A 21,468-nucleotide genomic window follows, 5' to 3' on the forward strand; every position below is an offset into this window, starting at 1 on the left:
ACCTTCTATGTTTTTATATATTTGTATTCACACCTTTTTTTTACCCTGCTGCTATATATTTATTGCTTGTTTGCACGCAGGAAAGAGGACATAATTTCATCTGAGTATGTAGTAGAAATAGCACAATTTACTGTAAAGTTAAAATGAAGTTGAGTTGAGTTAATAGATTAATCGGAAAAACGCATTTAAAGAAATTGTGATCATAGCCTGGCTAATCCCGTATTTTCCTGTAGGACGTGCTGGCGGCCATTTTTTACCTGAAATGTGATGGTTTTGTAAAACCAGTGACACGAACATAATGGTTTTATGTAAATTCAGATTGGCCGGTCCAAATTGTCCCTAGGTTTGAATGAGCGAATGAGTTGCCTGTCCCTGTGTGCCCTGCGATTGGCTGGCAACCAGTTCAGGGTGTCCCCAGCCCACTGCCCGGAGATGGCTGGGGTGGGCTCCAGCCCCCCCGCGACCCTAATGAGGATAAGCGGTACGGCTAATGAGATGAGATGAGATTAATATGTTGATTAATTGATTAATCGGTTTAACGGCTTCAAGGAAATGTGATGTGTTCATTGGCCGATTCTGTGCTTTCCTAAAAGGCCAATTTAGGGCATATCTGATACGAAACGTGGTTTCTTTTGTGGCTATATTTCCCAAAAAATATTTCTATAGGTCATGAGATAAGACCTAATGCCTTTTCATGTTTGTCTGTATTCCTAGTGGTCTAGTGCAGTGTTTCTCAACAGGTGGGTTGGGACCCAAAAGTCTTTTTTTTCAGTGGGTGGCGGGCCTTTCCCCAGGCAAAACAGTAGATGGCATTAATGCTCTGCTCAATCCCTTTTTCCGGTTCAGTCAATTGTCACCGTCCCGATTGGGTTTGAGAGGGAGCACATCTCATTTTATTGTAATTTTTTTGGTTTTACTTCCTTTTGTACCCAAAGCAATGGGTGCCATTACGGTCAGTGATAAGGGGAAGGAAAAGTGAAAAACAGTGACTACAACGGTAGAGAGAAAGAAGGAAATGATTGAGAAATAGAAATATGGCGTTCGAGAGTCGGCCATTGAAGTGCAGCTTAAAGGTAATGTAAATGGTTAAGAATGTTATATTTTTAGCTCTTTTAGTGGATTAATGATCTTTATTATCTACATAATTGAATGATTACACGTTATATCAATATTTTAGGGTAAGCATTTCTTTTGGGTATGTGGATATTTTAAAGCAGTTTTAGGGGGTTGACTTAGAGATGGTATGTAGGCTTATATGCAAGTAAATACGGTATTTAAATTCGTTTTGGTTTTGCTTGTCATGTTGTTTTGGGGAAAAAAAGGTAAATATGCTGTGCTATATCTGGTTTAAACTGCTCAGTCACTTTTATCTAAAAAAATGATTTATTACCTCGATTTGAGTCTGGTGCCAAAATAGGTCCTAAAGTCAGACCAGTTAAGAACCACTGGTCTAGGTGGTAGGATCTGGTAGTATCCCTGCTCGATTCCGATTGCCTCCAGTGTGATGGAACTGTGGACAACCATTTACAGATGCTCCCCTACTTACGACCATTCGATTTACGTAAAAAAGTAGATACGATCATTTTTTTCGGGATGTCGAAAAAATATCGGGACATTGCCAGGTACAGGACAGTACTGTAGTGCTTCTTTCTGCTACGACCGGCGTGTGGCACTGTGAGAGCTCACCCAGCATCCACCCCGAAGAAGAAATCCCGCTTCTACTTCCTAGATTGTGTGTATACACACTGCACTGTATCTCTAGCGTGCTAAGAATTTTGACGTACTTATTGTTTAATAGCTCGTGCATCCATTCAATATGGTCGGTGTAAAGTGTAAAGAAGAGGCGAGCGTTTTCATTTGAAATTAAAGTGGAATAAGAAAGATTAATGCGGTTGAGAAAATGGTCGGAACGCTTTTTTTCAGCCAATTTTTACCAGGGAGGAGGAAGTCGCCTAAATCTTAAAGCGCATCTTCCAAAAGTAAGTTAAACTCAACTTTATTTATCTTTATAGGCCGTATTATTTTATGAAATCTTTATTTGTTGTACAAAACAAGACAGGTTTCGTATACAAGCCCTAAACATACTTCTATAAACCTTGGACATACAAAATATAGCACCGAAGCAACTTAGGTACAAATTCAACTTCGTTCGTAAGTCGGGCAGCGTCTGTATATCCTTAACAGACTGGATGCTAGGATTTCGATCACCGTTGCCATCATTTTATGGATTTGTGGTCAGTGATAAAATGTTTTGACTGTTGAACAATTGCACAAATATAATATCTCCTTTCCAATTTGGTCTGCATTCGAAGTAAATCGAACTATGAGGCGCACGTTGAAATTTTTGGCCAAATTGCGGGTTTTGGCTGCGCCTTATAGTCCAGATAGTACGACGTGTTTTGGTTTGGCCTATCCCTTGTCAGAATCGGTACTTTTGGCGTAGCTTAGAGACACGAGAGAAAAAAGTCAGCTTTAATAGGCGGCGTGAAATGGGGGTAACAAAGTGAAACGGGGGGGGGGGGGTCCTTTGGTGGTGTTTTTGGTGGGGGGGTCAATCTGAGGCACACGCGTCATGTTCCTGCGACACAGGTTTTGCATAAAATCCTGTACACGCTATTTCTAAGCATCACAAGAGGGCCACACTGTCCCTGCTTTTGTCACCCCCCTTGTCGAAAAATCCCCTCCCCGGGGAGAAGCAATCTGTTTTAGATGAGAAAAGAGAAAGGCCTTGTCTGTATCGTGTACAATTAAGCGAGCCTGTTGGAATTCTTCCCCCCTTTTTTTTGCCGCCAAGGGACAAGGGGCACTGCTTTCATCCAGAAAGGAGATAATGGGGTGGGAGGGGCCCCCAAGTGAAGGGAATGGATGGAGAAAGGGGCAGGGGTTTCTCGGGGGGTGCAAATGAATGAATTGCTCAACCCCCAACCTCGCTCCTGCACTTCCACTAATAGAAGCTAGCGTTTGTTTCAGCTATTTTCTTTCTTTGACCCCCCCCCCCCGCCACACCCCCCCCCTCTCTCTTTTACACCCCCACCCTTTCCCCTGGAGCAGTGAACCCATTTGGCCTCTGCCATAGAGTATAGATTATAGAAGGAAAACCAAACACAATTTTGATTTTCTATTATTTCTGTAATTACAGTATTTTCCCCATTCCTGATGTGTCTGTTTTTTTTGCATATTTATCACTCACAAAAGTTTTAGATCATCAAACTCATTTTAATATCACACAGAGACAACCCAAGTAAATGCAAATCTTGAAATCTTGATTCTATTTTTTAAGGCACAAACAAAATTAAAACCTATCTGGCCCTATGTGGAAAAGTAATTGCCCCTGAACATAATAGTGAGTTGGGCCAACTTTTTCAGCGATAACAGATATATTTATATTTAAGATACCTGGTAATGAGTCTTTCACAACGCTGGGGAGGAATTTTGGCCCACTCTTCTTTGCAAAATTGTTTCACTTCTGCCATATTGGAGGGTTTCCTCACATGAACTGTCAGTTTAAGGTCACATCACAGACTCTCAATTGGATTTAATTCTGGACTTTGACCTGGCCACTCCAGATTTTTTTTTCTCGAGCCATTCAGAGATGGACTTACTGGTGTGTATCGGATCATTGTTCTGCTGCATGTTTCAAGAGCGCTTCAAATTGAGGGCACGAACTAATGGCCGAACGTTCTCCTTCAGTATCTGCTTGTAAAAAACAGAACTCATTATTCTGTCAACTATAGCAGGTTGTCCTGGTCCTGAGGCAGCAAAGCAGCCCCAGACCATCACGCTGCCACCACCATGCTTTACTTTTTGCGTGTTCGTTTTGTCAAATGCTGTCGCATTTTTACGCTAGATGTAACGGGGTGAACACCATCCAGAAAGTTCAACTTTTGATTCAACAGACCACAGAATGTTTCTACAAAAGTCTTGAGGATAATCAAGATGCATTTCGGCAAACTTGAACAACTCTTTGTGTTCTTTTGGGACAGCAGTGCTTTTTCCAGGGAACTCTCTCATGGAGGCCATTTTTGGCCAGAGTCTTTCTTATAGTGGAGTCGTGAACACTGACCTTAACTGAGGTCAGCTAGGCCTGCAGTACCTTGGAGGTTTTTCAAGGTGCTTTTGTAACCTCCTGGATGAGTCGTCTTCACACTCTGGGAGTAATCTTAGCTTGTCTACCACTTTTGGGAAGGTTTCCCACTGTTCCCAGTTTTCTCCATTTGTAGATAAAGGCACTGACAGTGGTTCGATGGAGCTTGCTTTGCAAATGGCTTTATGACATTTCCGTACCGATAGCTTTCAGTCATTTAAAAAAAAAAATATCCATCTGGAATTTCTTTGGACTGTGGTATGACAAACGTGTTCTTGAGATCTTGTAGCTTACTTGACTTTGCGTAAAGAAAATATATAACATATGATTTAAGTGATTTCTTGATTTAACACAGGTGGTAGCAATACATTTTGGGTGTGGCCTGTGGAATTGAACTCCCAAAATTGTGGTTACTTTAGGATTTGACAAGCAAGGGGAATTCCTAGGTTTTTATATATTTTTTGTGCCTTAATAAATGGAATCAACATTTCACAACTGCATTTCATATTTTTTTGGGTTGCCTCTGTGTGAAAATCCTTCGTGAGTGATACATATGCAATTTCTTCTTCAGACTGGCCGGAGCACGTCAGCCAAAGTGTCACCGTGACCCCGGCGCTCGTAAACGCCAAATGCGTCCGGCGTTCCGTCGTGACACCGCTCGTAAAAATACGACCGATTGCACCTGTGCCGGTTTTGCCCGCGAGCGAGTCGGTATCGGATGGCGCTAGTGTGTGTTGGAATCAGAATTACGCTTAAATCATTCCTTCATGCACGGAAGGAACCCGTTTTTCCATCACTCTTTTCGGAACGTAACCTCATTTGGATTTTAATTGACTTCGTACCTTTGGGGTGGCAAAAAAAAGGGTTTGTACGGGTGCTTGAAATCCGTGAAAATGCTTGAAATTTGGGTAAAGTGCTTGTAATTGCTTGACATTGTTGTAGTCACTCTCAACGAGTCTGCTTAGAAATGACGCCGACACTGCTCTCTGGTGGCTTGTCTTTGCCATTGCATTTTTCCCCCCGCTTATGTTTAACCCCTTAACGTTCCGATGGCCTGCCGTCGGACTGTTGAGGAGCAAATACGTGTCTGTACGATGTCACCAGTCACTGAAACCCGTCAAGCCACATAACATTGGAAAGCTTAAACTCTTGGGATTCAAAATGTCAGAGAAACATCACAACCAGTCTGAAACTTAACACCCGCAAACTATTACGCTGGGATAGCTCAACAATAACGTCCCGTGGTAGTCAGCTCATGACATGATTCTCTGAAAACATGGACTTGTTCCATCCAGGACCATCCGATAAATCCAACTGTATAAAATATACACTCCAAAACACATGATAATGCCAACCAAAAATAAAAATCCGCTTAAATACATTTCTACTTCATTGGAAGTTGCTTCTTGTAATCCGTTCGTTTCGCCACATTATTTCCATTTACAAATAAACAGAGTCGTAAAATGATTCCCAATATGACTGTTAGCCTCTGGCCTTCTGATTGACACAACTCTTGGCAATCCACAGGCTTTTTTCCACGGTTCACAGCCTGTGTTAGCCTAAGGGGGCCTGTATTGAAAAAACGAACATAGCCTCCTTTAGCTCCAAATACCTTTAACCAGTAGTGACCTATTCAAATGATGTTTGACACATTGGTTAGCCCATAAAACTCTGCAAAGAACGACAAATTAGACCCCAATATAAACGTGCACAACGCCACTCATGATTCATTTGTATGCAATATTAGTACGTGCAAGTGTGCACAATCAGTAATTGACTCTGAAAAGATAAGGTGAACATTTACAACCTTTTTTAAAATGTCTAAAAAATTGGCCAAAGTAAAATAAGCAATTGCAGAGGTTTTAGTGCTGTAAACTGGTCGTCTCCAAATGGCCACATTTGGAAACGCCTAGATCTAGCAATGAAAACATTTGTATAATACAATGTTTAATTTTTCTGATTGTGATCAAATTTGACAAGAGACCTAGCTATTGTCTCACCTGTTTCCCAGCTTAGATGCCCATGTTGCACTCAATGGCAGGCATTTGATTGCAAAAAAATAATAATTAGGGAAAGAATAAAAACTTTCTATATCTGTGTGTATTTCAGTTTAGGACAGAACACCAGTCTGTTCCCTTTAAAAGAGACCAAAATGTCTATATTGTCTATATTCTCCAAACAGTTCAAGAGTTTAGGGTATTTCTTGGATGGGGTCTTAGGTGAATTTTACCGGAACATTAAGAGGTTAACGGCAGCTGCAATCAGTTTGTATGGCATTGTCCTATTAACATCAACGCTCCTTACAGGTCCCGCCCAAGAGGACAGGTGCATGCTACACCTAAACGGGACACTATGAAATGTGAAATATAAGACTAGGTTTCAAAAATGGACATTTTTTATGGGCCATGCAAAAAACTAAGGTAGCGTTTCTCAGTGGTGAATTGTAATGGGAAGAACTTCCTGCAACTGAAAATGTAAGCTACCTATTTTTACCCAAAACCTGTGTGGGTAGACATCCGTCTCAAAAATGTTAATGCACATATTGTTCATATCCACAAATATTTTTGAAATTTACTCAAGAGCTAAAAATCATATTTCCCAGATATATGTTTCTGGATCTGCAAAATACATGATTCACACTGGATTTATTCTTATAATGGTACTGTAGACATTGAAAATTTGGCTTCAGAAGTCCTTAAAAGTGTTTCCATTTGGCCATGAAAAAGATGTACAGACGCTGCCCTCTTTACGATGAGATCCCCTTCCGTAGCGGGCGATGGCGGAGTCGGGGACGGAAAAACAGGTCGATAGCCAGGACAGGAGAGCAAAAACGTGGTCGGGATCAAAACGGGTTGTAAGCCGGGACGGGAGAGCAGACGTGGTCGGGATAAAAAACGGGTCGTAGCCGGGGACAAACAGGGAGATCCGGACGATCGTTCGGAAGTTGAATTTGTTCGTAAGTTACTTCATTGCTAATTTTTGTATGTTTAAGGTTTATATAAGTATGTTTAAGGTTTGCATAAGTAACATGTATTATTTTGTACAAAAAATAAATATTTAATGAAATAATATGCAAGTTTAACCTACTTTTGGAAGATGTGCTTCAAGAGTTAGGCTACTTCCTCCTCCATGTTAGAAAGTGGCCGAAAAAAAGCGATCCAACCATTTTCTCAACCGCATCGAGCTTTCTTATTGCACTTTCATTAAAAAAAAAACGGCTCGTCTCTTCTTTACACTTTACACCAACCATATTGAATGGATGCTTGAGATATTAAACAATAAAAATGTTCTTAGCGCACTGGAGATACAGTATAGAATGTTTACACACAAACTAGGAAAAGGACTGACTTAATGTTTCTTATAACCTTCCACCGCTGAATTCTAGAAAGGCAACTCAACAGAGGGTCTGAAAAGGAGCAGACAGTTTTGCAACAGGATGATTTGTATAATGAGGAAAGTCTTATATAGCAGATGAAGCTAATTTAGCTTCTTTTGGACTATTTTCGGTAGCACACTAGACAATGTTTCACGACACTAGTGTGTCACAACGGTTGAGAAACAATGACGAGGTGTTTTCTTATGAATGTTAGCATTAAGCTAATTATCACGTACGTGGCGCTTTGCCCGAAAAGGTCCGGGTTCAGGTGCAGTGACCACGTACAAATACTTCCCACCGCTGGATCCTGGTCAAGCAAATCATCAGATTTAAGGGTCTGAAAAGGAGCCAATATTTAGACAGAGCTCGCCTTGAGCTTTCAGCGCTAGCCTTGGCCGGCCGGCGGCATCCGACCCGGACATAGGCGCTCCTCAGTCCTCGTTGCAGTCGAGCCGTCGAATTCCCTGGGATTACAGAAATATTTGGACAAGCCTCGATGTTAACATAAGGCCTTCCCATAATCATTTCCCCCCCTCTGAGAGCGAGAGGGGCAAAAAATCGGCGAGTCCCGATGTTTTGTCCCCGGACCGGAAGAAGATTTGAGGGATTTTGAGGTGATATGAGACGGCCATTGTTTCCCGGTGAAACGTTGTGGCATCTGGTTTGGGTTTTGCCTCGACTTTTTTTGTGGGAACCTCTTAGCCTCTCCCACCCTGTCATGTTAATGTGAACGAGATCCAGCTTTTTGGCCGGACTCTGTTGGTACTTTAAACGGGGGTTGGGTGTTTTACCTGGATCAATTTTCCAGCATGCATTGGAGGAAAAGCATCGGCTTCTTTGGCTGTTGTTTTTCAGTGACAGCTGATAAATGTTCAGACCGAACGGAACCCGAACCAGATGCAGTCGTCATTGGGATCGTTACCAGACCCTGACGTGGCTTTTGTAACCTCCTGTTCTCTTCCCCGCCCTCCCTTGTTCTTCGCATAATTATAATAGCTTAGGCCAGTTTTCTAAGCACTACGTTGTAATTATTATATTTTGCCTATTTAGTCTTTATCTTTTTTTTCTCTTCAAAGTCTTTATAACATGTTTTTGTCACGACCAGAATGGAATCAGGACCCAATTGCGTAACGTTAACAGTTTTATTGAAAGAAAGAGGAAGGACAGCGCCCGCGATCCGGTGCTCGCTGGACGCGGGAAGCAAGTCGCTCACAAAATCGGATTTTGATCCGAATACGAAAGGGGATCTTCCGTAGCGGGCGATGGAAAAGTCAGGGACAGAAAAACAGGTCAATAGCAGGGACAGGAGAGCATAAACGGGGTCGGGATAAAGAAGGGGTCGTAAATCGGGACGGGAGAGCAGACGTGGTCAGGATCCAACACGGGTTGTAGCCGGGGACAAATAGAGAGATCAGGAACGGACAGGTGGAAAAACGGGTGCAAAAACAGGACAAGCGGGAGTCAGGGTCAAAAAGGCTTGCCTCGTAACAACAGAGGTTCGCAGACAGACTGGGTTTAAAAAGGGACAGGGAGCCAATCAGCCAAATGAGCGGGCACAGGTGATCCCATCGATAATCATGACAGTTTTGCCCTGGAGTACCATGACTAATCTTCTTGCATACTATGTTTCACTACGTTGATATCATTGACAATAAAGACAATTCTATTCTATTTTATTCTAAGGGCAGCACGGCGGCACAGTGGTTAGATAGATAGATAGATAGATAGATAGATAGATAGATAGATAGATAGATAGATAGATAGATAGATAGATAGATAGATAGATAGATAAATAGATAGATAGATAGATAGATAGATAGATAGATAGATAGATAGATAGATAGATAGATAGATAGATAGATAGATAGATAGATAGATAGATAGATAGATAGATAGATAGATAGATAGATAGATAGATAGATACTTTATTCATCCCCTAAGGGAAATTCACATTTCCAGCAGCATCCCTGAGCTGAGAACAATACGTGTGTGCAGCACAGTTCTGGGGTCATGGGATCAAACCTTCTTGTGTGGAGTTTGTATGTTCTTCCCGTGCCTACGTGGGTTTCCTCCTGGCACTCCGGTTTCCTCCCACATTCCAAAAACATGCATGTCAGGTTAATTGGCCGGTCCAAAATTGTCCCTAGGTGTGAATGAGCGAGCGAATTGTCCGTCCCTGTGTGCCCTGCGACTGGCTCGTAACCAGTTCAAGGTGTCCCATGCCCACTGCCCGAAGATAGCTGGAATGGGCTCCAGCACCCCCGCGACCCCACTGAGGATAAGCGGTGCAGATAATGGATGGATGGATGGATTCTATTCTATGCGTAATCGAGAGAGTATTCGGGTGTGGGTATCCTTTGGTTCTGTTTTACCACTCGAGTCAGAAGTCCAGACGGTCGTGTGGCTTGATTCCCTTTTAAAACTAGAACATGTCAACCAGTTCTGCCTTATTTGGTCGTTTTTTTATACTGAGGTTGAAAGAATAATTAACCCTTTGCTTTGCCGATGTATCAAGCTTGTGAAGGGTTTTCTACTTTCTGGACCTGGATTCTCAAGTGCTGGTCTTGAAAGAGATCAGTCGGCCCCTTAGAAACCTGGAAATTGACCCAATGACTTAAAGAACAAACATCCAGGTTCTTTTCATATTCAAAATTTTGTGCATTTGCTTGAAGTACTATGCAGGTGTGGGTTGTCTTTGGTACCCGAGGCTGGTGGCAAAACTGTTACCACTTCAGTTAGAGGTCCAGACGAGTATGTGACTTGACACTCTCCTAAAACCAGAAGTTCTGCTTAATATAGTCAGGTCTGAACTGACTGATGAAAAGCAAAATTGAGCCCGGGATTTAACTTTTGCTCTGCCAACGTATCAGTCTTGTAAAAGGTTTTCTTCCTCCGGACCTGGATTCTCAATAAGTGGTCTTGAAATAGATCAGTTAGTCCCTTAAACAAGAAAATTGTCCCAAGGACTCTAAAAACAAACAGTTTTTTACAGATTTAAAATGTTGTGCATCTATTTGAAGTAGTACATCGTGTGGTTCCAGTAGTTGGTGTCACAAGTGTTTTACCGATAGGGTCAGAAGTCTAGACCAGTGTGTAGCTTGACGCCCCCCCTAAAATAGAACCTATCAAACATTTATCCTTAATCCCATCAGTTCGGCAGGGTTGGGTAGGGTTACTTTAACTGGATTACTTTCAATTAGAAACTAAAAATGAATAAAATGATGACTCACAACACGTGGTAAGCTTTCTCTCCTGGCTTTGATCTCTTTGATCTCCGTCAAAACTAACATAAAATGCGACAGAAACAAAATGAAAATAAATCCAAACAGCTTGCCGACATCATTTTTGCCGTTCCATGTATTCCGTTACTCCCCAAGCCTGCACAAAATTTAGTCATTTTATTCATATTTAGTTTCTTTTGTCTTTTATTAGCATATTTGGTAATGGAGTACTCCAAAAGTAATTGAAAGTAATCCAGTTAAAGTAACCCTATCCAACCCTGCAGTTCGGAACACCTGAGCCAGGAAAAACTCTTTTGCCTTTCTGAGGTATGGAGTTTGTAAAGGGTTTTTTACTTTTACCGACCTGGATTCTTAACCGATGATCTTGATCACTCGGTGTCTTGGAACCCTGGAAATTGTTCCAATGACTCTAAAGTCTTAATGCTACACCTTTAGGTATTTCCAAATTCTGTAGACATGCTACCAAATCCTGTGGCAGAATTTCAACGACACCTACAGCTTGTCAATGTCAATGCAGTAAGGCTGCTTTAAACCAACTTAGTGGGCTTCCTGTGTACCTCAATTGTACGGGGTCTTGAGCCATTTTTGTAGTTTTTCTCCTGATAAATGGGCCCACGAACCTGTCTGGGGTGGGGTTTTCAATGACACTTACAACTTGCCAATGTCAATGCGGTGGGGTTGTTTTAAACCAACGTAGTGGAATTCTTGTGTGTTTTGGGGTACAGGGTCATAAGGAGTTTTTCTCCTAAAAATCTCATCTTTCCAGGTGAAACTTTATGGTTAGCTAAGATTTCTTCCCACTTTCCAAAAAACACGCATGTCAGGTTAATTGGCAGATTAAAATTGTTCCTAGGTGTGAATGAGCGAGTGAGTTGTCTGTCTATGCATACCCTGCGACTGGCTGGCAACCAGTTCAAGGTGTCCCCTGCCCACTGCCCAAAGATAGCTGAGATGGTCTCCAGCACCCCCTGCAACCTTACTTGGGTTAAGTGGAAAAATGGATGGATGAATGTTACCACATGAATTAGAACATCGCTGTTTTCCATCTGCCATTAGTGTGTACCTGTATTTACTTATTTCCATTGATTGCGTTGCGTCAACTGCTACAAGCCGCGTGAACTCCTCTTTCCACGATGCTTTTAATGTACGTTTACGTTTTGTAGCGTCATCAATTTTGTTAGCTTCTTTTGAATCTTTCTTCTGGGGCTGAGGTTTTGGCTTGATATGTCAGAGTGTGCAGTTTCCTCATGCCGGAGAAGATAAGCAGGACATTGTGGTTCAGCCTTTAAGCATATTAATTCCTCAACAGCAAGCAAACAACAACACAGCTCTATTCAATACCACATGGCGATCAACAATTTGCAAAAACCAAAAATGGTAATGACGTCACACAATGGAAAACATCTTACCGCAATAGCACGAGTAAGAGCGCTATTAAATTGACAAATCTTAAAAATTCCTCACCACTTCTCATTCTTCATGTGTTCTCTGTGCGTGTACTTTGGAAAATGATATGCAAATGCAAGACCTTATTACGCGCGGAAAAGTCCGGAAGCACGAAGTTATCCGATGCAGGCTTCTGATTGGCTGCCGAGTATGCAAAGTGCCAAACGAACCGAAATATCCAAATTTCCCAACAAACCGCAATTCTGCAATTACCAAAACGAATGAAGATTTCACAATCGTAATAAAACGTTTTAATTGTTAGAAAAAAAAAGTTTTTTTTTTTTCCTTGAATAAGTTGTCGGCCACCCCGGCAGAGACGTTTTGAAAGTTTAATTAATTAAAACATCCACGACCCGGGCGTCCAGGCAGACGTTATTTCAGACACTGGTCTGAATGTGAACTCCATTAGATATACCTACAGATTCGTGTCAAAATGACAAATAATTCCCTAAAGAAATATCATAAAACTTGAAGGGTTTCTGTTGGTTTGGAGTCAAGCGCTCTAAATCAAATTTTGGAACACTTTGATGAAATGTCGGGAGATGATTTAGCGTCAGCGTCCGCATGAGTACACCAGGATGCTTCTGAATCAATCCGAGTAGCACTACTGACTAGCGCACTGGGAGCTGTTAGCGCCAAAAAGCTAGCGCTGGGGGACGAGGGGGGGTAGATAGAGTTCAAGGGTACAACAGGAGCTATTGATAGCAACGAGGGATTTGTGGAGATTTCTGAAATGACCTTTGTGCTACTAGTTTTAATTATCATGATGTGATTTTTTTTCCAATTGAGGCAGGTTTAATTGGCATTACTACAAGTAGAGGCTGAAATCTGATCGGTTCTAAATTTGCATGGATAGCGATCGGAGCTGAGTCAATAAAATGATGACCACTTCCTGTGGTGTGTCTTGGGTAAGTACAACCTGGAAGCGCCCATCCTCTTCCACATGAAACAGATAGGTTCAATGGTCACCAGTAGCAGGAGAAGCCTGATCTGACTCAGATATAGCACCTTCATCATCTGGTTGCCGTTGTTTTTCCTGCGTAAAGTTCATCCTGCTCTTCAGAGATGAGCTGGGCCTCAGCAATGACGGGCGGCGACGCGTGACAATACTGATCACGGATCACTTAACTGCTAGGGATTATAAGGGCAGCACTTCCTGTGGTGTGTCTTAGGTAAGTACAGCCTGCAGTGTTAGGAATAACACCGATATTATTCTTTCAATGACATGGGTAATTTAGGTAAATACCTTTTCCGCGGTTACAATGTGAGTTGTTTTCACATATTTTCATACAACGTCACCATTCAAAATAGCGACCGGCATATAGTTAGATAGCAGCAAGAAGAGGCAAATTGGTAAATGAGGTGGCGACCGTCTAAGAGTGGTTCGTGAACGAAACGGCTTAATGTGCCAACTCTTGGAAATAGGAGCCGGCCACCCGCCAACCGAAAGCCGGTTCCCTTTGAGATGCTATTTTTCTCTTGTGCTTGCTCAAAATGCATTATTTACAGGGATTGACCATTGACTTTGAAATTTTTGAGTATAAAGAACGTTAAAACAGTTTTGTATTTGATATTTTGCTTTGTAGATTTATAAATATTTTAATTTATGTTTTCTGCGTTTTTGAGTGTTAATTTATAAGTGTTAATTTTGCTTTAGTTTTCACTCTTTTTAAGTCATTCACAATAATCCATAATAAATGGTAATATATGGATTGAACAACAAAAACAACCAGAGGAGCCATTTAGGAAACAAGCCAAAAAAGCCAATTTTCAAAAAAGGGTCGAAATTCCCATCTCTTCAATGGACCATTCAAGTTAGATTTAACTGATTAATCTCATTGTTTATTGCTGATTGTCATTTTATTATATCATTTTCTGTTTCTTTCTGTTGCACTTCAAGTGTAGGAGATATCTGTTGCTGGTTCTATAACGCAACTACCAGTCTGTTCTTCAACCGTGTCGAATACTGCTCAGAAAACGTCAAATTATTCAATTTCAACAACTACTTTTTAAAATAACGGAAATTGGTACTTTCCCTGGTAACTACTTCCTATTACTATAAAGTAATTCAGTTCAGTTCACATCAAAATATCACAATGTATGTACTAGCAGCAAAATATCGACTTGATTTTCGTCATCAAAATCCACTAAAAAAAAAAAAACATCTTTTGAACTCAAAAGGTACCGGAAAAAGGTGAAAATTGGCCTTAAAAGTGCTTAAAAAGTGCTTGAATTTGGCCTTGGATTATTCAGAAACCATGGATTATTCACATTTGATTTGATGCCTCATTTGAAAGATTGTGAAAGAAAAGGATAAAATCAGTTGTTTAGAAAGAAATACACAAGATGACATTTTTTTTTTGTGTGTGTAGTCATTTTGTTTCTGGGAAGCCGACCGCAGCGATACGTGTTTTATTGGAGGGGGGAGATGGGGGGTCTTTTGGGGTGCGTCGAAGAGGGCTTGTTTGTCCACTTGGCGCCAATGTTTGCACAGGCCTGTCATCGTCACGGGGGGGGGGCACAAAGTTGGGTAGGGTTTTTAGCGGGTAGGGTTGTCGTCTAAGGCCTAGCGCAAAGTGCTCTTAAAGCACCGATTATCGTCTTTTTTTCGGCCACTGCACGAGAAGCAGGAGAGATTTCGGTGGGGAGGGCGTTTTGGAGTTCTCGGCCCGGTTGTCTCCCCTCTGCCCACGCCGTCAATTGATGATCGTAAATATTTTTGCAGGAGTCCGCGCCAAATGTCATAACAATCGGGATTTATTCGAGGATGCAAAAAAAAAAAAAAACGCTCAAAAATGTCCACTTGTAGCCAACAATTTCCTGTACTTTATGGCGTGAGTGTTTATTTAAAGGAACAGTGTGTGTCATGATTACTGATGTGACTCAGCTGTGCCCGCTCCTTTGGCGCCAACCACCGTGGGTTCTGATTGGCTCCCTGTTACTATTTGAACCCAGTCCTGTCTTTCCCCTGTTGTCAGTCCGTCTGCGAACCCCAGTGTGTACGAGGCAAGCTTTTTCGACCCTGACTCCCACCTGTCCCGTTTTTGCTCCCGTCTGTCTCTCCTGCTTTGATCCTGACCTCGTCTGCTCTCCCGTCCCAGCTTACAACCCTTTTTGTCCCTGACTACGTCTACTCTCCCCTTCTGGCTTACAACTCCTTTCTGACCCCGACCACGCCTTGCTCTCCCAGTCCCGGCTACCGACCAGTTTTTCCGTCCCTGACACCGCCATTGCTCACTACGGAAGATCCACTTCCGTGTTCGGATCACAATCCGAGTACGAGAGCGACTTGCTTCCCGCGTCCAGCGAACACCGGACTGTAGGCACAGCCCTTCCTCTTTCTTTCAATAAAAGTTGTGGTAAACGTCACGCAATTGGGTCCTGTTTCCGTTCTGGTCCTGACAGTGTGTATGACCCCTGGTGGTGCAAAACACTTTTTATTACAACACTTCAGGGTCAATTAATAAGAAAAAATACATGTATTATCACATACACGGGATTTTTTTTAGAAAAAAACATTATAATGTTACATAACTTTATAAAAATAGCTAACGTGTTTGGCAGCCATTTTAGGACTACGGAGGCCCGGATGACCATTTTACGAAGCTAGCTCATCCCGGTCTTGCTTTTAGCACTTAACAGCTACTTACCACACACAGCTCATGTGACCAAGTCCCGGGCTTCAGGCATCGTTGACATTTCTTCACTGTTTCCTTCTCTAACAACCCATGTTAAACCAGGGGTCTCTAACCTTATTCAAGCCGAGAGCTACTTTTTGTTACCAATTTAATCTTATAATGTTATTACTATGTTCTCTTACTGGGTTATTACCATGTAATAACCAGGTTTATTGCTCTAATGTGGTTAAAAAAAAATACTAGAAAATCACAATGACCCAGCACCGGTGAGTTATTTTCAAAACCGGTCTGCGGGCACCTCGGCTGTCCTTTTGGGGCACCATATTGGATACCCCTATGTTAGACACCCTGCTGAAGGCTATGGCTTACCGCTAGCCACAATTGTTATTCTTAGCTGCTCCTGCTTCATTTGCACCTTTGACTTGTTTCCACTGTTTCCTTCTCTAACCTCTCATGTAAGCTACTTGGCTGCAGGCTACAGTTTGCTGGCTCAGTGCTATTGTTATTGTTAGCTGCGTTATCTTCCTCCTACAGTGCCACTTGCCTTCCTTGACAGGTCATGAAAGCAAACAGTGCTGGTCCTGTGGATTTGGGCATTTTTGACCTTTTTCCACTGTTTCCTTCTCTAGCAGCTCCTGTTATGCAAGTTATGGGGCAATGCTATCAGTATTGTTAGTATCTCTGTGTGAATAAATCTTGCTTCATTCTTCAGTGTCACTCGCCTTCCACAAACTCGTATCTTCAACTTTTTTTTCGACAATTTTGTTCTCTAGCCACTCATGTTAGCCACTTGGCTGCAGGGTATGGCTCCCTACTAGCCGTTATTGTTATCCTTCAGTGTGCCTTCTTCAACGTTGTTGCCCACTGACCTCCCACAGCTGAGCCCTGACTCTGATGGTCACCGAGTCTAGTTATTATATCTTTTTCCATTTTTTTTTCACTGTTTCCTTTTTTAGCCACTCATGTTAGAGACTCGGCTGCAGGCTTTGGCTCGCCACTAGCTGTGATTGTTGCCCCGCATAAATGGAGCTCGCTTCGTCCTTCTCTATCCCTCACTTTTCACAGCCGGTCATCTTCAACTTTGTTTCCACTGTTACCTTCTCTAGCCAAACATGTCAGTCACTTGGGTGCAGTCTGTGACCAGGTGGGTCATAGTCTGCTGTTGTTATTATTAGCTACTCTGTGTAAATAAAGCTTGCTTCGCCCTTCAGCGTCAGTCGCCTTAAACCCTTTTTTTCCTATTGTTTCATTCTCTAGCCACTCATGTTAGACTCTTGGCTTCAGGCTATGACTTGCCAAGAGCATTTGTTTCTATTGTTAGCTGCTTTATGTAAGAAAGGTTTCCTCTTGCAGTCTTTTGAGTAGCTTCTTCAGCTAGTCACTAAAAGTTGTTACACTTACACAGCCCTGACCAACTCCAGCTATTTGCTCTCTTCAGCTGCTCCGAATTTTGCCATCTGGGCTTCTGTAGTTTGTCTTTTTCCCGTACATGCCCTCTGGTGGTTAATTCTCACACTCTTTTTAAGGCGTTTTGTGCGTCTTGTAAGGAAACTTTAGGTCCCCAAGGGAAAAAAAATGTTTTTTTTTTGTTTCAATTTATCAAATGAAAAAAAACGATAGTTTGAAGCATTTCGCCTGATCCCCACAAAGACGATTTATGCCGTCCAGTCCCGATATATTCGAGAGTCGTCTCGATTTGTACTTCAAGCCTCCGATCTCTGCCGATTAGCTGTGATTGCCGGGGTTAATGTAGCAGAACATTCCCACTGCCCCCGAACGCATCATCCCCCCTACTACTGTGTCACGCTTGAGTCATTTCGTGGGAGGGGAATGAGAGGGGGGGGGGTGATACAGTTTTTCAGGTCAGAAGTCTCGGAGCTGGTATCATCACCCACTAAAGAGCGATTCTTCTTTTGCAGTTGACGGAGACAAGTAGAAAAATGTTGGGGCGGTGGCTGTCCTGCCTGGCCGTCCTCTCGTCCCTGGCGTGGACCCCCGGCGTCTCGGCCTACGCCACCACAAGGGCCCAGGCCCTCAGGGGCCGAATCCAGAGGGACCGCCGCAACATCCGGCCGAATATCGTCCTCATCATGACCGACGACCAGGACGTTGAACTGGGTGAGGCAAAAGATCAAGTTTTCTTTTTTAAGTTTTTTTTTTTTTTTAATATACAGATGAATCAATCGATCAAATATTATGTATCATATTATATTGTATAGCAGGGCCAGGAAACTATTAGGAGTGGGGGGACACAAGGGGTTAAAAAACTTGGACCAAAGGGCAAATCTTGGACACCTATTTCATTTTTTGTTAATTTGTTTTTTATATGCTTACAATTAAATATAAGGTCCCTACTTGAAGCACTTAATCTGATATTTAAATTTTTTAGTATTATTGTTAAATTTTGTAGAATTCTGTCATAAAAGTAATCATTTTAGTGGTATTCCTGTTGTAAATTTATGTAGCAGTGTTTTTTTGATTTACAGTATTACTGTACACTGTACTGTTCTAATATTACTGTGGAATTTTGTAGTCATTCTCTCATAAAAGTAATATTTTTAGTAGTATTCCCGTAGTGATATTTCCGTAGCAGTATTTTTAAATTACAGTATTACTGTAGTGGTATTTTTAGTATTTCTGTAGAAGTTATTTGTAAGTATTTCCAGATTAATATTTTAGTAGTATCTCTTTAGAATATTTTTTTGTATTTATTTTGTATTTTTGTAATATTACTGTAGTTTTATTTTTGTAGTATTTCTTTTGTAAAATAGCTGTAGTAGTATTTTGTATTATAGTATTACTATAGTAGTGCTTTTATAGTATTTCCAATGTAGCATTTTTGTAATATTACTGTTGTTTTATTATTGTAGGATTTTTGATGCAATATTTCTGAAGTAGTATTTTGTATTTTCGTATTACTGTATTTTTGATTTACAGTATTACTATAGTGGTATTTTATTTTTTTCTGTGGAAGTATTTTGAAAGTATTTCCAGTCTAATATTTTAGTAGTATTTCTTCAGCATTTTTGTAGTATTTCCAAAGTAGTATTTCTGTCGTATTTCTTTTGTAAAATTACTGACGTACTATTTAGTATTCTAGTATTACTATAGTAATGCTTTTGTAGTATTTCTATTGTATTTTCTTTTCAGAATGAAAGCAAAATAATTTAGTCGGTCCCTGTTTTTGAGCACAAAATTTGATATTTAGTTTTGTAGTAATTTTGTAGTATTTCTGCAGTAGTACATTTTTTAGATACACTAAGGGACAAAGGGGGCACATTTGGCTTTTTTCTATGAGTAGTACTTGTTTTACTGTGGGTTGGTGGGTCGGATGTCCTAACCGCTAGGTTTGTAGGGGAACAATTTCCTGTGGTGTGTTTTGGGGAAGTACAGCCTGGTGGCACCCATTCCTCTCGAGACAAACATTTTTTTTGTAATCCCCCCAAAAATTAAGGTGTGTATGAAGGTGTGGTGGTACCAACAGTGATGCAGGAGGCGTGGGATTTGAGAGTTGATGAGCTTAATAGGTTGTATATCTTTGAAATGAGCAGCACGGCGGCACAGTGGTTAGCGCTTGTGCGGCACAGTTCATGTCATGGGAACCTGTCGTGGGTTCAAATCCAGCTCCAGACTTCCTGTGCGGAGTTTGTATGTTCTCCCCGTGCTTGCGTGGGTTTCCTCCGGGCACTCCGGTTTCCTCCCACATTCCAAAAACATGCATTTCAGGTGAATTGGCCGGTCCAAATTGTCCCTAGGTGTGAATGAGCGAGTGAGTTGTCTGTCCCCGTGTGCTCTGCGATTGGCTGGCAACCAGTTCAGGGTGTCCCCTGCCCACTGCCCGATGATTGCTGGGATGGGCTCCAGCACCCTCGCGACCCTACTGAGGATAAGCGGTGTAGCTAATGAGATGGGAGATGAGATGAGATCTTTGAAATGAGATGTTTTAGTAGTATGTGTGGATTGGATCGGTTAATAAATGAGGAAGTAAGGAGATTAACTGGTGTGGTGAAAGAGCTTACTGAGAGGGTTGATGAAAATGTTCTGAGATGGTTTGGACATATGGGAAGAATAGACAAAGGTCGTTTGACTAAAAGAGTATATAGTGCAGAAGTACTGGGAAATGGAATGAGTGGAAGGCCCATATATGGTTGGATAGATGGGGTAAAACGTGCTCTGAATGGGAGGTTGATTCATTTGATGGATGCAAGAGTGTGTGCAAGGAATATATGTGAATGGTGAAGGATAGTTAAGAATGACTGATCTCAGCGCATATGATGCGGAAGAGGTAAACCAGTGTATGCTGTCGGGCCTCTCTGCTGATGAAGGGTTGCATGGCACAGCAACTCACTCCTTGTTGTGCTGTGGGCTTAATGTTCGGTGTCAGGTTGGGAAGAGCGAAGCGGAATAAATGTTTCGTGAATGTGTTCTTGACTCTAGCCATCTCCTGCTTGGTTGGTTGGTGGGTAGGTGGGTAGGTAGGTAGGTAGGTAGGTAGGTAGGTAGGTAGGTGGGTAGGTGGGTAGATAGATAGATAGATAGATAGATAGATAGATAGATAGATAGATAGATAGATAGATAGATAGATAGATAGATAGATAGATAGATAGATAGATAGATAGATAGATAGATAGATAGATAGATAGATAGATAGATAGATAGATAGATAGATAGATAGATAGATGGGCACTCAGCACCGCCCACATATGAATAAATAATAATAATGAATATTAAACACAGTCCACGGTCGGCCATCTGTCCACTGATTTAACCACTCCGAGAAAGTCATTAGCACTATAAGGTCACTCGGAGGTCACTGATTGTTTTTTGTCCCCGTTTTCCTCCTCTAGGCTCCCTGCAGGTGATGAACAAAACCAGAAAGATCATGGAGGAGGGCGGCACCACCTTCACCAACGCTTTTGTGACCACGCCCATGTGTTGCCCGTCGCGCTCATCCATGCTAACCGGCAAATACGTTCACAACCACAACACCTACACAAACAACGAAAACTGCTCTTCGCCTTCCTGGCAGGCGCAGCATGAGCCGCGATCCTTCGCCGTCTACCTCAACAATACCGGATACCGCACTGGTGGGTAGAGCCGGATAGCGGCTAGAGTTAGCCGTTAGCGCTAACGTGGTAGAAAAAAAACATTTTTACTGGTAGATTATAGAGAATAAAGAGAGAGAAGGAGGAAGAGAAAAAGAGAAAGAGAGGGAGACAGCCCATCAAAGAGAGAAAGAAAAGAAAATGAAAGACAGAGAGAGAGAAAGGGAAAAAAGAGAGCATGGTAGAAAAAAACATTTTCACTTATAGATTAAAGAGAATTAAAATAAAGAGAGAGAGGGAGAAAGAGGGAGGTAAAGTCAAGAGAGATATAGTGGAAAGAAAGAGACAGAGAGAGAAAGAGAGAGACACAGCAAGTAAAAAGGAAAAGAAAAATAGGGAAGGAGATTGAGAGCCAGAAAGAGAAGAGTGAAAAATAGAGTGAAAGCAAACAGCTAGTGTTAGCAAATAGCGTTAGCAAAGACAGAGAGAGAAAGAGAGAGAGAGAGAGAGACAGCAAGCAAAATACTCTCCCTCTTTTTCATCTCTCCGACTCTCTCTTTCTCTCCCTCTTCTATATTTCTCCTTCTGTATCTGTTTTTTGCCTCCCTTACTTTCTCTTTTTCCATATTGGTCTTTT

At 41.8% G+C, this 21,468-nt stretch overlaps 1 protein-coding gene across 1 annotated transcript in view; it reads left to right on the forward strand.

Moving 5' to 3' along the window:
- sulf1 (sulfatase 1) overlaps positions 1 to 21,468 on the forward strand; it is a 65,092-nt gene that overhangs the window by 6,268 nt on the left and 37,356 nt on the right. Inside the window, exons 2-3 of the mRNA XM_088322249.1 lie at positions 17,706 to 17,904; positions 20,634 to 20,873. Coding sequence (XP_088178375.1) covers positions 17,727 to 17,904; positions 20,634 to 20,873 — 418 coding nt within the window. The 5' untranslated portion in view covers positions 17,706 to 17,726. The remainder of the gene's footprint in view (positions 1 to 17,705; positions 17,905 to 20,633; positions 20,874 to 21,468) is intronic.

Source organism: Urocampus carinirostris, chromosome 18 (assembly GCF_059441175.1).
Source record: "Urocampus carinirostris isolate Australia breed hairy pipefish chromosome 18, RoL_Ucar_1.0, whole genome shotgun sequence".
Taxonomy (NCBI): Eukaryota; Metazoa; Chordata; class Actinopteri; order Syngnathiformes; family Syngnathidae; genus Urocampus; species Urocampus carinirostris.